The sequence below is a fragment of the Phasianus colchicus genome, chromosome 7 (assembly GCF_987193195.1).
Source record: "Phasianus colchicus chromosome 7, bPhaCol1.hap1.1, whole genome shotgun sequence".
NCBI classification, from domain to species: Eukaryota; Metazoa; Chordata; class Aves; order Galliformes; family Phasianidae; genus Phasianus; species Phasianus colchicus.
The window spans coordinates 25,042,904-25,062,442 of record NC_143442.1 but is presented as its reverse complement, the minus strand read 5'-3'; the positions used below and the strand labels follow the sequence as shown (position 1 = coordinate 25,062,442).

General features: G+C 39.3%; 1 protein-coding gene and 1 long non-coding RNA gene across 9 annotated transcripts in view; one reads left to right on the top strand and one right to left on the bottom strand.

The window, feature by feature from the left end:
- KLF7 (KLF transcription factor 7) overlaps nucleotides 1–19,539 on the top strand; it is a 111,714-nt gene that overhangs the window by 47,246 nt on the left and 44,929 nt on the right. For 2 of the 8 annotated variants that reach the window (XM_031601264.2, XM_031601263.2), the window contains exon 4: nucleotides 5,095–8,094. In XM_031601264.2, the coding sequence (XP_031457124.1) occupies nucleotides 5,095–5,132 (38 nt within the window). In that variant the 3' untranslated portion in view covers nucleotides 5,133–8,094. Of the gene's footprint in view, nucleotides 1–5,094; nucleotides 8,095–13,856; nucleotides 14,706–19,539 lie in introns of those variants that run through there. The other 6 variants (XR_016468344.1, XR_016468342.1, XR_016468343.1 and 3 more) reach the window with 6 other exon arrangements.
- Nucleotides 129–19,066, bottom strand: LOC149917281 (uncharacterized). Its single transcript, XR_016468349.1, has 3 exons — nucleotides 15,824–19,066; nucleotides 1,101–1,223; nucleotides 129–714 (listed from the first exon to the last, which is right to left on the bottom strand). It is a non-coding gene; the product is annotated as an uncharacterized LOC149917281 (long non-coding RNA).

Sequence of the window (19,539 nt, the reverse complement as noted above, 5' to 3'; positions counted from 1 at the left end):
TCTTTTTAATGCAGCATTAAGGTTCTCTGCTCTGATAAGAAAATATTCTGTAATACAATAAAGGCTCTAGGAAGCCTCTGGGTACACTGGACCAGCAGAGAACATGCATGGAGAGAGGATGTATGGGACATAAACAAGGGGCCCCATCCTTTTATGGGAAGGAAATTTGATCATTTTCACATCCTGCCTTTCCAAGTGCTTCATCTCCTTGAGCACTCTTCTTCCCTTGTCTCCCTTCTTCCTGCCCCCCTTCTGCCACGGAGAGCTTCCTCTTGGATTAGTTTTTGTCTTAGCCTTGGATTATCCTTTGTTTTCTGAGAATGGGGGACAGGATAAACCAAATAGGGACCTCTCAAGTCATGCTTTTGTATAAGCACCTATGTGAAGGAAGACGTTTATGTTCTGTTTTTATTGTAAGGCATTTCCTTTCTCTTTTTTTCTCTGAAGAAGAGTAACCACCCCAGCCCCAAAAGCACACTAACACAAGCAGTGCAAAACTGCAGGGTTTCTGTGTTAGAATCTTTAGTGGAGATTTAAAGAAATAGTAGTTACAACTCCTCAGTCTCCATCAGTCCATCTTTCAGTATCCATTCTCCTCTCTTTTCATATTTTCCCCTTACTATCTGGGTTTTTGTTGTTGGCAGCCAATTCAGTTGCTACAGTGAAGAGATTCATTTCTGCAACTGTCTAATACGTCTTCCACTTCCACTGGATCTGCAGATAAAAGAAAACAGGATTCATTAGGAAGCTAAGACTGCAAGTTTGTGCATTAAACTCCATGCACATGCTATTTATGTGTGGCAGGAGGAGTCAGGCTCAGCTTTACTTTCCCAGTCAGTTGTTACAAGCTCACAGAATGGTGCTGCCTGTTCTTTTGGGCCACTCTGCCATGCCACTACTTTTCCTTCTTTTCCCATTCATTGATCTGTCCGGTACTGTCTATTGCAGATGTCACTTCAAGTGAGCACTCAAATGTGCGTAAGTCTGTTCCTAGCCATTTAGACAGATGTCTAATGTTGAAAAAGCTTCCTCCTTAGCCAGGGATCCCAGATGGAGAACAGTTTCTTTATATCTGAACTGCTGCCCTCTTCTGCACCCACCTTTATTGACACAAGGTGCGATCACTCCCACAAACATCCTGGCTTGATAAATCTTAAGGAGCTTCTTGGAGTTACTTTTTGCAATGCTGACATCACAGAATTGTTTGGAAGAGAAGGCCGTACCTAGGCAATCAGAGCATAAAAGCGGTGATTGAAATAGTAAAGGGGAGAACTGTACAATTTTGCTTGCAATTCCCTTCCAGTCTATTTTCAGAAGCAGTTATATCTATTACCTCCTGGCCACCATCATGGGAATATTCATATAATATCTGTACAAGACAATTCTAAAGCTAAAGAGATTAGATGATGTGATTGTGTTCCACTGCTGTCCCAGCGCAAGCACTATGCACCCCACAGATCTCATTGTTAGTTACAGCTGCCAGGCCACCATTGGTTTAAGTATCACCATATGTGCTGCGAATGATATGTGGTTGGTGGCAGCGAGGGGAAAGGAGAATCAGCTGAGGTGGTGCAGAAGGCAGTGTGCAAGTCCCTCGTGTCTTCCAGACACAAGGGGTATGCTGTTTATTATCATCCTCCAGGAGTTATGCTCTTCAGAAACACAGGCAGGTTATGTTCCTCACACAGTGCGAGGCTTCGGTGCTCCAAGGGAAAGAGGATGACAGGGTAGTGGCACTTGCTTGTTATGCCTATGTCCTCTTGGACAGCAAGTTAAGAGTGTGCTTAGCTGGAATGCACAAATCCCACAGCAGGGAAGCCACAGCTGATAAGAAAGATGGCTGAACAGTACGTTCTCTTCTCATCATTGTTACCTTCCCTCTTTCTCTTGCAGAGACTTCAGTGCTGAGCAGTACTGTGTTGCTAGGGAGATGGAGCAAAAAGAGAAGGGAGCCAATTGTGTTTCAGAGCGGGAAACTTTTGCATTATGCATCACTGTATGACTTTCAAAATTAGGATATCTTAACCTAGCATAAACTGTCCTTCCTACGAAGAGCTCCATTGGGGGGGATGATGGGCCCATGTACAGCACACAGTGCTGGTCTAGAATTGGAAGAGGTGCAGAGCCAGAGTTGTGGATCGAGGTCTTGTCTTGCAGACAGGATGAGGGACTAACGAGCTGCTGCTGCTTAATATGTGGGAAAAAGAGTTTATCTTGCCTGTTTGTCTGCTCTTGTTCCAGCAGAGAGAAAATGTGCCTACTGATCAGTAGTGGGTTTTCGTGTTTTTTTTTCTCTTGACGTACTGTAGCTGCAGCATTTGATAGAGACTGCTTTACTGTTGAAAATCTACCAGTCTTACCAATAAATAGAGCTAACCAAATTAGTCAGCAGGAGAATGTGAAGAATTCATGTTGTACCATTTTATTAGCAGTGAATTAGCAAAAAATTATGCCATTTTAGTATCTGTAAAAACATTGTAGAGCTGAAAAATACCCTGGATACTAATACTATGGTAATTGAAGTGAAACAGTGGCTTAAATTCATATTTTTAACAGATTTTACTGTGTTGTGACTCTGCACGCTTTTTCCTGGGATGCATTTCTAATACAATTGGAGAAGAAAAGCCATTCTTGGGTAGTGGTCTTATGACTAGTCCTAGGCTAAAGTGCCAGCTGGTGCATGTCTTTTTGGCAGCCACTCGAGCTGTTGTTTTGTTTTGGCAGCCCTTGCAGCTAGAGCATGCTGCTTTCTGTGTTTAGACTGATGAGAGAAATGTTGGTCCATGGGTGTATTTTGGCACCCTGAGGCTAGAAAATTCTAGCTGTGCTGAGCCTGCTGTGCTGAAAGCCAAGTGCCTGTTGTCAGACCCTCATCTGTGCCTCTGCACTTCATGCAGGAGCCACTATCCCATTCTGAAGTCTTTATTTTTTGCCTTTCTGTTACAGAAAGGTACTAACCCTGTCATAAGCTGATAGAAATCAGTAGAGAACAGCTGGCTTGAGCAGAGCTGTTCTTGTCCTCACATGATGAGAATCGAGCTTTTCTTGTGAAAGCTGTCGTCTTACGAGGTTTCTTTGTCTTAAGAGTTTACCTTTTGGTGACTCATCTTTGTATAGATGGAAACAGACTGCAGATTCCCTAACTATTTAAAACCTCTTCATTTTCATCAGTTCTTCAATTTCTTAGCCTTTTTTCCAGTTAGGATTTTTATTGTCTGGGTGTTTGCCTTTAGATTGAGGTCACTTTTGTTTTATTTTCTTTGACTGTGTAGTTGAATTTATTATTTTACATTCTTTCTGAAAAATAAAGAATACTCAGCTACTACCTTCTAAAAAATAGACTTACTGCCCATTTGTAAGCTATGCAGATTCTCACAGTAAGCCATTAGTATATTCTCCTAACTGGTATTTTATACTTCTATATTCTAGATTTGTGAGGCAATGAAAATACATTGCAGGCAAATCAGTTCTGGAGGTAGCTTCTCATTGTGTCCTCAGAGCCTACAAAAACAATTTATTCAAAAGCCACAGATATGTGTCTTTTTGTGTGATATTTATAATGAATGTTTCTTGCTCTTACTAAAAATAAATGTGCCAGTGTCTTATGGTTTAGGGTAGAAAGAAAAGCAAGCCAAGATTTGCAGGGAACTTGGAAACCTCCCATTTCTGAGTGTTCAACTTGAAATGTGTAGAAGTTTGGTTTCTTAGGATGTCTCTGTACTGCCTGACAGTTGAGCTCCATCTCAAGGCTTTAGGGTAGGAGCCAGAACCACTGTCTGCTTGTCCAGCAGTTTGTTCCCTGTTGCTATACGTACCTTTATTGTGATAGTGAGTATGAACTGGGTTGGTGCATTTAATCTCATTTCTAATGGATGTGGAGTTAGAAAAATATTCTTGCTTCCTGTCAGCCTTGATAAAATGGAATTTGTATTGACAGAGAAGAAAAGCACCTGTCCACTTAAGAACCCCTAGTCAATGAGAATATGTTAGTGGTGTGAAGTCCCAGATTTTGGGCTGTAGTTTCTGCTGCTGTGAGTTCCCTGCAGCATGTCTTCTACAAGGCAGTTGCTTTAGAATAGTAATTCCTGATTAACTCTTATTGGGGTTGCTCTTCTCTGGGAGAGTGTTTTATTCTGAGTATGTTAACTCGCTTTCCCAAGTGGATTAAGTAATTTCAAAAGAAGGCAGTCATAAGCCTTTAGAGAGGGAGTTAATCAAGAATAGATGCTTCATTTCAAATTCATGCCTTACCTTATCCTTAATTATCTGCATGTTTAGGCCAGCCCTAAAAGGCAACTAGTTCTCTAGGGTTGCAGTTATAAGACTGTCTCATCAGAATCCTTTTACATGTTCAGAATGTTATTTTGCATGAGGAGATGGAGGAACAATAGCTTTGTGGATGCAGAACAGAAACTGAAAGTGGAAGTCCTGGATGTTTAATTCTTGCGTGATTTACAATTTCCTTGCCTTTCTGTGTCTCAATTTTCACATTTACAGGGTGGGTTTAATAATAACTTGTCTTATCTCAACATAATTCAGGGGGATAGCATCCACATACTACCACTGAGATTCCCTAGGGAGAAAAGGAAAAATACATAGCCTGAATGATTTCCAGCCCGTGAGCTTTGGACCATTTTCTTTCCAATTTGGAGTTAAAAATGGGAATTTAGTTTTCAAAACTTATGTTGCTGTTTGTTAAAGGTAGTGGTTTTTTTTTTTTAAACTAGTTTTACAAAGTAAAACTGACTTGTTTTATCTTTTACCGTATGCACGTGCACTGACACTAAATATTTGATTTTATCCTACAGGTGCATATATGAGCACACTTCCCTGGTATTTCACGCAGTGAAAGAGGAGGAGGGAAAGAAACAGTGAAAAGAGGAGAATAGTCTATTTAGCTTTCAGCAGCATAGTTGGCCATCTGTGGTCATTGTGATGAATCACACAGAGTTTGGTGATAATCTAAAGAACAGTTCTAAACCAGAATAAATATTTCCTCTTGTACAAAAAGAGGGAGGAGCAGGAACCAGTTTTTCATTTCTTTTTTCTTTTCCCCAAATCTTTATTTCATTTGAGATTTGGTTTATTTTGCAGGTGTTTTTCCAGGTCTGATCACCTTGCCCTCCACATGAAGAGGCACATCTAAGTATCTGTCAGCTTGGCATGGATGACATCTGAGCTAAGTGTTGTGAGATGAAAGTGGAACTCAAGTTATAATGTGCTGCCTTGCAGGAGAAGAGAACTCTATCACATGTAACCCTCTGTACAGAGACCACACACTCACACTGTCATACACCCAGTTATACTTCAGTACATCCGTTGGTTCTTTATGCCTTGCCCCAGCTGGATGGGAGAAGATGCAGGCGAGGAAATGCTGTAGAGGTGAAGTCAATGAGAAGGAACAATTGCTTACAGTACTTCATCTCTCTTGGATTTGTTTCCTGGTTTTGCCGATGGAAAATAAAGGAAATGGAGGAGGCTTTCCTGCAGGTGGACGGCAGTAGGAGGGGCTTATTTAACTTGCTTCTCAGTGCAACTCAATAGGAGAAAATGTCGTCTTGAAGTTGCATATTTGTAGCACTAACTTTCTTTTTAAATAGATGGGGGGAAAACAATGACCTAGAAAACCAAATCCCAGTTTGGTAGCCAAATTAACCTCGTGGTTCATTTGTTCTTTGTCTGAGGATTCCTAATGTTCAATGCATCAGACTTTTCACAGACACTTTGACCTGTCTTGGTTTTTGTTCTTCTTCCTAGAACTGAGCTATTGAGATCCATTTAAGTCAATACCAGTAGCCTTAATGGCAGTAGACTGTGGAGTGACACTTGTTACACAAATATCCTCTCTTTGGCCTGAGTTTATGTAGACTTCACGGAGGACTATATTTTTTTTTGTTCTTGTTTTTGTTTTAATTTTTGTTTTTGGCTATTGCACAACATATGCACTAGGGACTCTGGAAGCTGCTGCCATGATGGCTAAGTGGCCAAGGGATAAACTCTGAGAAACAGCATCTAATATCTCTGTAGGCCTCACCTTATCGCCATAGCTAGAACTTCTTGTTTATTTGTTGAATGAAAACTTTAAAAGCTTATTTGGAAGCTTAAACCTTTTTTTCTCTTTTCTCTACGAACAAGTGATCTTCAGAACTCCTTGTCTTCACCTGGATATCGGTCTGGGACTGGCCACACAGGCATGACTACAGGATTCCTTCCACATCATGTGAGCATGTTAGCCACAACTCACAGTGACTTAGTGATGAATTATGTTGCTTTTTCTTGCAGTTCTTCTAATAACCAATTTAAAACATTAGACTTTTGGGTAAAGAGCACCTGCAGACATTTTAATTTAAACTTGATGTTTTTCGAACATCTTATACACTCTCAAACAAACAAGCCAAAAATCCTGCTCCAGTCACTGAGTGGGAAATAGAGAACTTCTTCCAAGTACAATGGCTTCATTCAGCATTAGCCTTTTAAAGAAATTATGAAAGTCCTCCTTTTCCATTCATCAAGTTGATGTTGTAGCCTGCTCCTATGTGTAACAGTGTAAACAGTGAAGGAAGGGTTGGGTTTTATGTACAGCAATGAGACTTTTCTGAATGATTGATCTAAAGTGCTAATAACCTTGAGGCCCATTTTGGCCTACTGTGTGAACCGTCAAGGGAAAGTGAAGGTCTCATGCTCACCCTTCAGTCCTATTGACAATTTGATTTTGTTGGGCACAACATGGATTAAAGTCTTTGTTACAAAACAAACAAAAAAGCATCCTACAATAACTCATGTTTGAAACTATTTGGCGCTGGCCCTGACTCCAAAGACTGCATTTAGGACCATAAAGATGGCTTGTGCAAGCAGGCATGTGGTCATTAGATTGTATACTTCATATATTCTGGGACCATCTCTAAAGGATGTGTCTAGAAATTAAACAAAATGGTGTATGGTCCACAAATGGTTGCTGCTCTTTTATACTGTATTAGCCAGCTGCCCTTCTTTGACTGTTTTGACACGTTGACTGTTAAATATTTCCCTTAATTCATGTTTTAGGAGTTGAAACTGTACTCTTGGGGGAAAAAGAACAAACAAGAAACTCAATAGATGTTTAAGAGCTGTCATCGGGATCCTTGGCACTTGAATTCTCAGAACTTTGCAACCTTTGGTTCCAGTGAGAGATTGAATTTACTCAAAAGATGCTGGTTTTCCTCACAGTTTTTGCAAAGCACTGTGATTATCAACTGAATGCTTTTGGAACAGGAGGGAGATACAATGTCTGGCCCATATGGCATGAAATATGGACCAAAATCTAACCATCTTTTAGGGGCAATGATGTAACATTCATGATAAGAGGGAGAGAGAGAGCAAAAGTGAGTGTGAGGAAAAGAAAGGTAGAAGAGAAAGAAAGAAAATTGAGTTTATTCCAAAGATTTAAAACTAACCATGCTATATATACGTATGTGGAGCACTGCTTGCTGACAATCTTGTATTTCTCTGCTTCTGTGTTTGCATACTTTTTGTGACATTCCATCCAGCTGTTCTACTGGGACTGGGGGCCCTAGAATTCAATTTGTATTGGAATATATAGAGCATCCTGCCAGATGTCTAATGGAAACTGAAACTGCAGCTGTGTGAAACTGTAGAACATCCAGTCAGTGCATTACATTAGAAAAAGGTTAACGGAATCCTAGAATTTCATTACTGTGCCATCCTAAAGTATATGCTCTCAAACTCACTGCTATGGTACTCTTTGGCTGTGAACCTGCATAAATATCTTTCCTTGACCTCTGAACACACCTGCCTTTAGACATGCTAACAGTAACCTACGAATCATAGATATTTAGTGTCAGTTTAAGTATCGGTTATTCCAGTTTTCATTTGTGGTCTTGTTGATGTCTCATTTAAATATGGCAGAACAAGGGCCCCATGGAAAATGAACAAACATGCTGAAATATGTGATTATTTTGTTCTGGAGACAGGCTTACATTTAAATCCTGGGTCTATCTAGCTATAAAAACATAGAAGATAAGAGACTTAACCAGACTTTAGACTTAGCAGGCTCTTTCTGTTGCAGGTCTTGAACTCTGAAGCCAAATTTTGGGCTTTGAGACCATCTTTTCTGTTTCTTAAGGGAGGTGTTTTTCACATGTATGTGGTGTGTACTCTGTCTGCCTCTGCACTTCAGTTTTTGGGTTCTCATTTGCAAGTGTCTTAATCATTACTAAAATTTCAAACCTTAGCTTGTATTTTGTAGGAGTCTCCATTTTTGGAAAGGCACATTCCAAGAGTCATTTTTTACAATGACAGCTTTTCTTTCCTTGCAGATATTTCAAGCTGTACACTTCAAAACTGAGTAATGCATCATATCTAGATCCTTTCTGGCCTGTATCTCCTTGCAGAAGTTGTATAGATATTCTCTATTTATAAATTATGAGTAGAAATAGGCTAATAAGGAAAGGCAAATCCATTCTACAGGTCTTCTTTGGAAGCAAAACCATAAATAGATGATTTGGTAACAGCAGAACAGCAGCCAGGTATTTCTGGCTTTTCTGTAGAAATTCAAATGTGATTTCCAAGGCCATGGAGCTGTAGAATGAGAACAAATTGAGACAAATATCACAGAAAATAGTATGCGTGGAAGAAATGTCACTTTTTGTGAAGAGTAAATAGCATTTTGGAGCAGAGCATAGAATCAATCATAGGAGAATGCAGGTGGGAGGGGAGCTCCAGAGGCCATCTCAGCCAGCCTTTAACTAGAGCTGGGTGCTCAGGGCTATGTCCAGTCAATTTTTCAATGCTACCAAGGATGGAAATTTTGCAGCTACTCTGTATAAGCTGGTCTGGTATTTGATCACTTAAATGGTTAAAAAAAAAAACCAAAAAAAACCCACAAAACAATTGAAAGATAAATTTGTATGTCAAGTAGGAATTTCCCATGTTCCAACTTGTTTGCTGTCTCTTCTACTGTGCACTGATATGAACAGTCTGGCTTCATTTTCTCCACCGTCTCTGTAGGGTGTTTGTAAACAGCAATAAGATCTACCCTTTTCTCTTCCTGAGATTTAACTCTGTCCACAGCCTCTGTTCAACTGTCATGTGCTCTGGCTCCTGATCTCCTGAGTGGAGCTCTGCTAGACTTGCTTCAGTATCTCAATTTTCTTGTAAGAGGAGACCAAAACTGGACAGAATGTTCTGGATAAAGATGTACTTTATATGTAACGGTGTTGAAAAAATCACTTAGTACCAGTATCAAGATTTTTCTAATCAGATTTACTGAATTTATTAATTATGTTTATGGAAATACATTTTTTATACTGCCAGGTTGAGGCCTGGCAAGCAAAAATCTGTCTTTTCTAACACAATCACCACTTTTTTACCTTATACTGGAAAAATGTTATAACTCATATTAAACATGGAGACATGTATTTTAGTCATTTTTTAGAACAAAGCAACACTTCAGTGCATCTTTGTCCTGCTGTTTTTTCTCCCTTAGGAGAAAAGCAACCTAAAACATCATGCGTATTTTATGAAGAGTAGCTTATCAGGTTTAGAGAGTCAGTTATTTTTCACTATCTCAGAATTTCTCTCTTTCAAGAGCCAGTATTCAGTCTAGAAAATTATTTCACCTGGATAGACTAGGCAAAGGAACAAAAGAAATCTTATTTCCAGGACTGAAATCCTACATTTATTCAGTGTCTTGGACAAAGCCCTGAGCAGTCTGATTTAAGTGAACTGTTTTTTAAGTTGAGGGTAGGATTAAGTAACCTTAGAGGTACCTTCCAACATTAATATTTCTTTGTTTCTGTGATTCATATCAGAGCCCTCTCTAATTAAATGTGTACTGGTTATAGTTCTTTTTAGTCTTGCTCTGGCAGAGCAGACTATAGAATGGGCCTGTAGGACTTTTCTCTGATAGTTTCATTCTTATTACCTTTTTTTCTTCATGAGTAAGGTGGAGAAAATCTTGAAGCAGCAGCGAAAATAAAAACAACTTAGTAAAGAAGTTTGAAGGAATATCTTATCATGAGATGTGTCACAGCTGCAGGGACCAACCAAAGATTGTGGAAACAGGTTTGCTAGCCTGGAAGACCCATGTTATGTCTCCAAAATGATTCCTGGTATCTGAAATCTCTGCCAACTTATATTTCTATAGAAGTGAATAATAAAACCTTTTCTTTCTTTTCCATTCTTACTTGCCTCAGATATTTTGGATTTGGGTTTATTGTATTATTAAAAAAGCACATTTTCATTTAATACCTGGAAAACAGTGACCGAACACAGATCAGACAGGAGAACCTAAATGCAAGAAGAGTGTCCAGTCCCTTGATTTTTGGAAGTGTTTTACCTTCAGGTCTGAAAAGGAGAATCACAAAAATTGTGGCTAAAATGGAGTTGAGTAATTGCAGTGATTGAGTGTATTTTATCTATGACCTTTTTGATATTTACAGAATCTGGCTTTCTTCTTCATTTTATCTGGCTTTAGACAATTCGGGCTTTTTAAGCCATTTCTAACACAAAGGTTGTTCCTCCTGTTTAACATACTTCATTCGTCTGTGTACAGAAGAGGTCATAATTGGTGCTTTTGACAAAACTGATGAAAATCCAACTGTCTTAAGGGTTTCCTTTTGTCTCTCTTTCCCTTAAGGTGTCAAAATTTTTAAATTAAAAAAAAATAAAAACAGAGGATCATTTTTATGTAATTTAATGTTACCTGGCTAGCATCCAGTTAATCAAGGGCTTTTATTCTTGATTTCATTCAGGACTTAGCACATCTAGACATTCCATCCAGCAAGACTGTTTTTAAGCTTTGTGTTTCTAGGTGACACCTTTAACCCAACGCTTTTTGAAGTACTTTTTGCTGATTTCAGATAGAGTTGCACTTGCAAAGGTCATCACATATCAAGAACAAAAACAGTGCTTGACTAACTCTGTGGTTTTGGCTTGAAAAATAAAAATTATTTCCTCCCAAGATTTTACAGATACTCATAGACAAATCTTGCCTGTCTTTCATGCACATGAAGTCTATACCTTATTGAATGATTATTTCCAGATCAAGCCTGGATACTTTTCTTTCTTGTGGCACATTTGCATATCTGTTTTTATTGATAGTTTAGAGTCGATTACTGCAGTCTTCCTCCTCCATAGATCTATGCTGGCTTCAACAGCAAGATTTAGCATCACAAGAACCGAAGGGTCTGGCCTACTGGGTACTGAGATCTGTCTCATGAAGCTGAGACTTTCCTCCTCTTTTAGAGGAAGAGGTCCAAGACATACTTGTACTATATAAGTTATATATATAATGATGTAGTTGTATATATAAGTTATATATATAAAAATGTGGAGATGGTGGGGTAGGCTGCCTTTATCACCTCAAAAATATGTTTCCCTACCAGAAAGCTTTCAAATGCAGGTGTCATTTTCAAACAGGGTTTTATAGTTTTCCTTATGCTTGTTAATGGTATTTTTGGTGTGACAATTAAAGTGGAAACTCTTCACAATTTTCCAAATGAAAGCTTTGACTTTTTTTTTAAGTGCTTTGGTCCTGACTTCTATATACTGCCAGAAAACGGATTCTACACCCTGTCTCTGTGTGAGTGTGGTAGTACAACAGTCTACTGTATATACCTACACAGAAGAGGAATCTGAGCTACTGACTTACAGTGTTTAGTAGCCAATCGTGCCTATTGCTTTGATTTAGGGAGGGCACTTACTGTTGCCACTGCATTTTAGGAATCATTTCAGCTTTTGTAGGAAAGTTTTCAACAATTCGGGGAAATACATGTTGCTGTGTACTGTGAATGGATAGGCTGCAAACTGGGGATTGGGAAGGGAGGTAGGAAGGGAGGGAGATGTGGGCTTAGCATGTACACACTGAAAATGAGCTAGAATGGACAGAAAGGTGACAATTTTAGCCTTTATTATTGGGCTTCTTGGGGAAATAAAAAAGCTAACTTGCAGTCCCTGGAAGGCCTGTTGGCTGAAGGGTTGATCTTTATATTTTGGAACATGCATTTTTCCCATCTCTCTGTATTTTAAAAACCAGACCTGTCAGAATCTGGAAGTAGATCAAAACACTGGTTTGCGCACTACTTTGTTACCAAGGCCATGTCTCTACCAGGGAAGTTGCTCTATATTGAAACATCGGTCTAGTTAAGATCACTTTGTAGATGCACACAGTACTCGTTTACCTAGACTGTGTTTGCATTGGCATCTTATGCAGTTAAGCTAAAGCGTAAGAAAGGGTTAAACCAGTTAAGATAGAAGAAGGTTCTTGCACCAATTTAAGTGTTTGGTTTTGTAGTTGCTGCATATAAACCATGACAGCTTTTCTCTTAGAAACAAGGCCTTAGTTTAGCATGTCTGCTCATCTGAATTGGAAAAATAATAATGCAGGCTATGAATTTTTTTATTGCTTTGCAAAATGGCCTGTTTTCTTACTTATCCTTTAAAACCTTTTTCTCTCTACTTCACGTTAGATTTTTGTTTGGGGGATTTTTTTTAGCAACAACAATAAAAAGTATGAATGCTCCTGATTTAAAAATAAATAAATATATATATATATTGCTTGAAGGACTTTCATTTTGCACTATATTTTTCTTTTACCAGATGTGTCTGACAAGTGCATTTTGGAGATGCCCTCGGTCACGTTCTCTCAGGCCAACTCTGGTATTTCTAATATATCACAGAAGTACCCAATCTTGTAGCCCTCAGTTCTGCCTTTTTTTGACATTTTATTTTTTTTAGGCTTTTTATATATATATATATATATATATATATTACTTTGTCAGTTTTTTTGCTGTACAAAAGTCTTAAGATTTAAAAATATTATTTGTATTATATGATGGTGGTATGTTAATGTTACAAAATTATTAATGAAGAAAAAATTTATTTTTGTTACTGGTCTGTTTCATAATTCTTTTTTAAATTGGTATATTGTAAGATATCTATGCAAAAATGTTATGTGACGCATTTTTATTTAAGAATGTAATATGTGTAATAAACAGTAGAATGTGTTTGGCCCGACAATGTTTAGTGTGCCTTGTCTATTATTTCTTTCTGAAGTTTCTGTGAACAGTGAAGTCATTTTTGAATATCAGCTAGAGCTATGGTTCAGTAAGAACACATATTGGCATAAAATACATAACTTCCAAGAATGATTTAGCTTATCAGAATCACATTTTTGGATTTAAATAACATTTTTAAAGATGTATTTTATAGTGGCTTAAGTGTTGCTTATATCAGTGCTGCTGCACATGTTGCTTTTGGATAAGATGCATAAGAAAGAAATTTGCATTCTTAAAAGCTGACCAGATTTCCAGATTTGCTTCTGCTGGACTCAGTGAATTTACTCTTTGTCTGCTTGCACTGGTCCAAGATCTTAGCCAGTATTATTTTTGTAAAAGATACAAAGAGCACTTGCATTGTATTTTCCATGCCTAGCTATCAAAATATTTGTCAGTCAGTGGTCAAAACAGGACTAGACTTTGAGGCTCCTAAGCATTAGTGAGGTGCTCTAGACCGTGTATCATGCTGTACTGAAGGAACTGAGTGCAGTATTATTCTCTTTGCCCTGCCTCTGTCATTTAGCCTCCCTCTTTAATGTCTACAAAATTGCAAACACAATTGAATCCACCTGGATAATGAAATACTAAAAATGTATTTAGGGAGTAAATACAGTCATTCTGGGCACAATTACTTTGCAGTGTCATAGAATAAAATGGAATGACTGACTTTTTAAAATCAGCCTGTATCCCTTTAAGTTTTTGGTGTCTTGTGATCACACATGGCAGTGACCTAAATGGCATCACATATGACCATCCTGTAAGGCTCATCTAATACAAACTTGCTACCTTTTATTTCTGCAGCAACATGCTTCACTTTCACTGTCGGAAGACCTGCTAGGACTGTTCATGGCAGACAGAAGGTAGGATTCCCCTCCTCTCCTCTGCATCTAAAAGTCAGATGACCATCCTAACTTAATCATTTATACTCCCTCTGTAGCTAATGAAGACAGATGAATCCAGAGGTGACTCCCTCCAGGGCATTAGCTGAATGCAAAAGAATCTGGGGTGGCATCAAGCATTTCTGGAAAGTCCCATGGTAAGTTGGAAGGTAAAAGTTCCAGCGATGCACATGGATACTCTGTTCAGTCAGGTCATATCATATGTTGGATGATGGACATAATTTATAGATATCACTGCAGCAGTGATATCTTTATGTCACTTGCAGAGCTTGAGTAACCGAGGTAGTCATCATACAGTTTGTAGCATACTACTACAAAAATACAAGGCTGAAAAAAATGGTCTCTTTTTTGTATGTGGATTTGTACAATGTAGGTATGACTGGAATTAAGCACAATACAGAATTCCTTCTGCACACAGAATTTGTTTTTAAAGTTATTGTTTTGTTGTTGTTGTTTTCTTGTAAAGACGGGGTTCTATTGTTTCACTTTTTCTCTTCCTTGAAATACTCTGGAAGCTTTTGGCATCTCACCTGCCTTGAGCTTTCTGACATACTGTCTAGCCTAAGATACCTCTAGTATAAATTAATCCTCTTCTCTCCACCTATGAGAGGTTCTTGAGAGAGCTCTAGAAAAGCTTTTATGAAGGTAATTTGGAGGCAGCATGGCTGGTTGTTTGGCCTGTGTTCAATTGGCTTGAATTAGAGGGAGGATAATCAATTACAGGTAACCACTCAAACTGTTTTGTTATTCCAGGAACTTTCAGAAAATGTAGTGCTTTACACTTTCTCTCATAAACAGCTAGTTTATATATAACTATATATATATAGTTATATATATATATATATATAGTTTATATATAACAACAGCTTAGCCTGCAGGATCAGCTGTCAGACACTTCCTTGGGCTGGAGACCAGGGAATAGAAATACTGTGAAAGAACACCTTCCCTCTGAAATTGTTCAGGTAGCACACAGTCACACACCTTAGGCAACTCCCACTGTTGAAGTGTGGAGTTGTCTAAGGAAAGATTTTTTTCATTTTCAGGGTTAGATTGTATGTGAGCATCTTGTTGGACCTGTATGATGCAAACTCATGTGCAAACTTTGCATAATTTTCCAGACAGTTCCTGTCTTTTAGGTGCACCTGAGCAGAATGGAGTGGAAAACCCAGGGCATAGGAGTTCTTAAACCTTTCTCAGGCTGATGCAAGCTGAGTGAGCTCAACACTTTATGGGCAGGAAATTTGTGTGTGAAGTGTGTGGCTATCTAGCTATTTGTCCATTGTTTTCCAGTTTGAGGCTCATATTTAATATTTCTAATTTACTGAGGTAATCAGAAGCTAAACTTGCCTTCAGAATCAGGTCTAAATGGTTTTAGCAAACCTAAGACTAGTACTTGTCCTGTAATTAAAGAGAAGTATGGTTGAGTGATGACATTTAAATAGTATTTTGTGGTATTTAGGAAGGAGAATAGGAAATTTCCTACCCTTCAGCAAAAAGACCTCTTATCCTTTTGGCAGATAGCTGCAAAATAGGTAAAGATTCCTAAAATTCAGTGATGAAAATTGTGGTCTTCAGAGGTGAATATTTTGGTCCCTAAAATATGCATTTACTTCCACCTCCTTTTCTGTGACCCTGAGATACTCTGTCTGGCTGCTACTAAAGTAATTTGGAAGCAGAAGGATAGAACAGTCCCCTTGATCAGAACAATGCTTAATGCTTTGGGAAATGGTCTAAATACAGCTCATGAGTTGTGGCAGAGAATGGAAGGTTCCAGATACAAATCTTTATTTCCATCTAAAATGAGGTGATCTTATTCCCTGACCTCCACAAGGGATGAGAGGGGTTTGTGTGTTCCTGCATGACACTAACCCTGTGTTCCCAGACCCTGGGCATAGCACAGCTCCTGATAAGACAGAGGAGACAAAAATGCTCCTCCTCGCTCCCCAGATGATGCTGGGAAGGACAGTCCACCAATTCAATGTAGCAGGGACCAAGGTGGAGGCGTTTTAGACTGCCACAATGCCAACGCCTTGAGACCGAAGCCCCTCAAAATGGCGTCTGGCCCCTCAGGTTTCCCGCCAACGGCCGTTCCTCAGTGAGCCATCCACTCAGGCGGCTTGTGGCGCTGACTGTAAGTGCGGCCCTGCTAAGAGCGGTCTGTGCAGCTGAGGAGCAGTGTGCTGAGGGTGGTTAGACACATCTCTGGGCAGCGTCCATGAAATGCAGCAGCGACAGCATGAGTTTTAAAGTTGAGAAGAAGCACATGAGGAAATGTTCTCCCTGTCAGGTAGGTCTTTTTGCAGCACAAGAGAGCCATGCTGTTTTCTCCCCACATTGCCATTCTCTTACCCCTTCTGTCCCATCCTCACACTTCACATTTCAGAGTCTTTTTCATCTGCCAAGCTAGCACTGCTTTCTGCTGAGCCACGATTTTCTTTTCACTGTGGTGGTCGCCAAATAATTGTAAAAATGCTGCCATTAGAAAGATTCTTCAGGGTGGGGATTGCTGTTAACCCCTTACCTGCTTTTCTCTCAGTATTTCTGATGTTGGGTACCTGCCCTCTCAGACCACCACTCCAATAAAAAATGAGCACTAGGCATCCCTGCATCACATTTTCACTCATAAACCTGGCAAGGCCAGTCGTCCATACTGTTTAATTGCTGATATGGCCATGCCAGAGCCTTCCCAATGCTGCTTGGTATTGGGCTGTGCTCAAAGTCAGTCCAGCCAGAGGCACTACTTCAGAGATTGGGTGGGGATTTGGAAGATCACACAGGGAAACGATCAAGATTTCAGATGAAAAAGACGTGAGCCACACTGAGAGCTTTTACTTGTCCCTACGAATACCACCATCCTTACCACACAGTGCATTTCCCCTCACAGGTGCTGTTAGGCTCTTGATGTGGTCACAGCTGTCTGAGGAGAGCAGACCAAGCTGCCAGGGAGCTGTGTCATTGCAATCAGGTGTTGCCCAAATCTGCAGGGTGAGGTGGTAGCTGTGCTTCTCCTCAAATGCAGTCTCTGGCTGCTGGGTCTCCCTGGCTTGGTGCCTCGGATGTCTCCCACAGCACAGAAGATTCAAGATGAAGGCTGTGCCAACAGTGGCTGCAAAGGCTACCGAGCTGGGCAGGTGTCCTTCTTCTGTTTAGTGTTACTATGCTGCTGTGGGTAAGTGCATGCTCTATAAGAAAGTTGGCCTGCTGTAGTAGGCAGGTACTCAAAGCATCCATGGTCTGAGCAATTTTGAGCAGCCAAAATCAGCCCTCAGGTAATTGCTGCCTGATGTGTTTAAGAGGGCAGTTTTCCCTTTGTTGAGAATTACATTGTGCGCATAATAAGGGGAGAACGTTCCCCTAATTAGTTAGAAAATACAGGCAATGAGTCTTTGTGTCAGAAAGGTCCCTTACTTTTCAGAAGAACTCCATCTACGCAGAGGGAGTGGAGTTGTATGGAAGTGACTTAAACTGATGAAAAGCAAAAAACTTGGAGAAAATTACTTGTATGTTTGTATCAATTTAATATATATAAATATACATTCAGATTTAAATGTTTTATTTATTAACAGAAGGGAGAAAGATGAATAGAATGCTCAAGACAAAACATGAAAAAAAAAAAAAACAAACCTCAAGTCTAGTTTTAAAATATTGGGAAATGTTAGTGAAGCTTCATAGCAAGGAATTGTACCAGAACTTGATGGTGTCAGATTGTACCTGTACCACAGCAGATGTTTTAGGTAAATTTAACTAAATATCGTAATTTTGTATTGGTTCAGTTTTAGTAGTATGCACGCCCTTTTCCTCTGAATGCTTCTATGTAGCTGAAGTATAGGCATGCCTCTGGAATTCACTTGCTCTCTCGCTCTAGTAGCCTCACAACAAGGTGTGAATGTCTATATAGGACACTTTGCCTGAGTGATTCTGCTGTGAAAACTAATATTGGTTTTATCTTTGTATGAACAAAGCAGAGGTGGTCCACTTAATAGAAACACAAAAGTTAGGGATAAGCAGTGGGGAGACCACTTTTCTTGACGATATAGCCAAATCAAGGAAAGGTGATTTGAACTGTCACTTGCCATTACTGAGTTCTGTGCTAAATTGAGAGTTCAGAAATTGTCAGCCTAGTCCATCTAGTCTCCTTTATCAAAACCAAATCCTGCTTGATACTACTTACCACCAAATTACATCCTATTGAATATCAGCTTCTCCTTAGGAGACTGCCAAACTATGAAGTGATAGCTTTAGTGGCAACACCATAACATTCAAACACAGTGGGTGAAAGTACTATATTCCCATGGTTTTCTACCTCCCCTGCCTTGCATTTTCTATCGGCAGTTATTTTGTGTGCTGCATTAACGGTGGCTCTCTGTTTATTCTGGGAAAGGCCAAGCATACCCTTGTGATTTGTACAAGTTTCACAGTTCAGTAGAACTTATTTCTCATCACTTAAAGGTGTGTACATTTAATGAAGCATGTACATTTGAATCTCAGCTGATGCAATACTGATATATGCTGTGTGATACTGATATTTTGTGATGCCAGTGTACCTTTGCTCTTTCACCTGGAATCAGGAAAGTAATACTAAGAACATCTTGTCAGGACAACTGGGAAGATGAAATGTTTTGAGGGGGCTATTTAACTGCTGAGAATATTATTTATTTGGTGGTAAGCAGATCTCATTTGCTGTGTCCTTGAATGTCTATTGTTATAAGAGGTAAAAAACGTACAGTGTTCCTGTAACGAAGCCCAGAGACCAGTGTTAATGGTTTAGAAAAATAGAAGATACCTCTGAAAGAGGCTGTATGCTACATATCCTTGGGAGTGCTTAAGAGCATCAGTGCACACTCTAGTCTCTTCCTTTCTTGAAGTGTTGTAGGTTTCGGGCATTAAAGTTCATGGTCCAAAAATACATAGGGGAGGAAAAAGGCAACTGAAGTATTTAGTTAGCAATTATTCAATCTGATAATTGTGGAAAGAGAGGTCATCTCCGATGAGAGGAAGATTCAGTTCCATTGTCTCTGAGGAGGTAGGTTTTTGTGGATCATTTTTCAGGGCAGAATACATTTTAAAAAATCCCCTTTCTCAAGCCTGGTGTTTGGTCTAAAGACAGTAAAGCTACTTTGGTATGTTTGCAACTTAAGTGGAGCTTAGACTGCAACCTCAATTCTTTGTCCTTAGTCCTTTATAGATTTATGCCAAGCCTTTTTCTTGCATCATAAAATAGATTTAAAAAACAACAACAACAACAACAAAACAAAAACAAAAAAAACCCCACAAAATGCTAACAAAAGTATTAAAGGAGAGTCAATTTAATTATTGTATTTCTGTTGGCGCTCTTTCTTTTGTTCCCAAAAAGAGCAGGCCACAGTTCTGCTCTTCTGTATAGCCCTGCTTTTTGTAAGAACAGAGGAGGCAAGAGGAAATAGCCATGGGAGTAGTCCGTGCCTCAGCATTAATAATGTAGCAAATTAAGTGCTTCCCCTAAGAGCTGCTCCTTTGCATGATGATAGATCAGCATTTCGTATTTCCTACAGAACGTTATGTCTAACACTCTGGGTGGGTTGCATATGCACATTCATGTCACATAT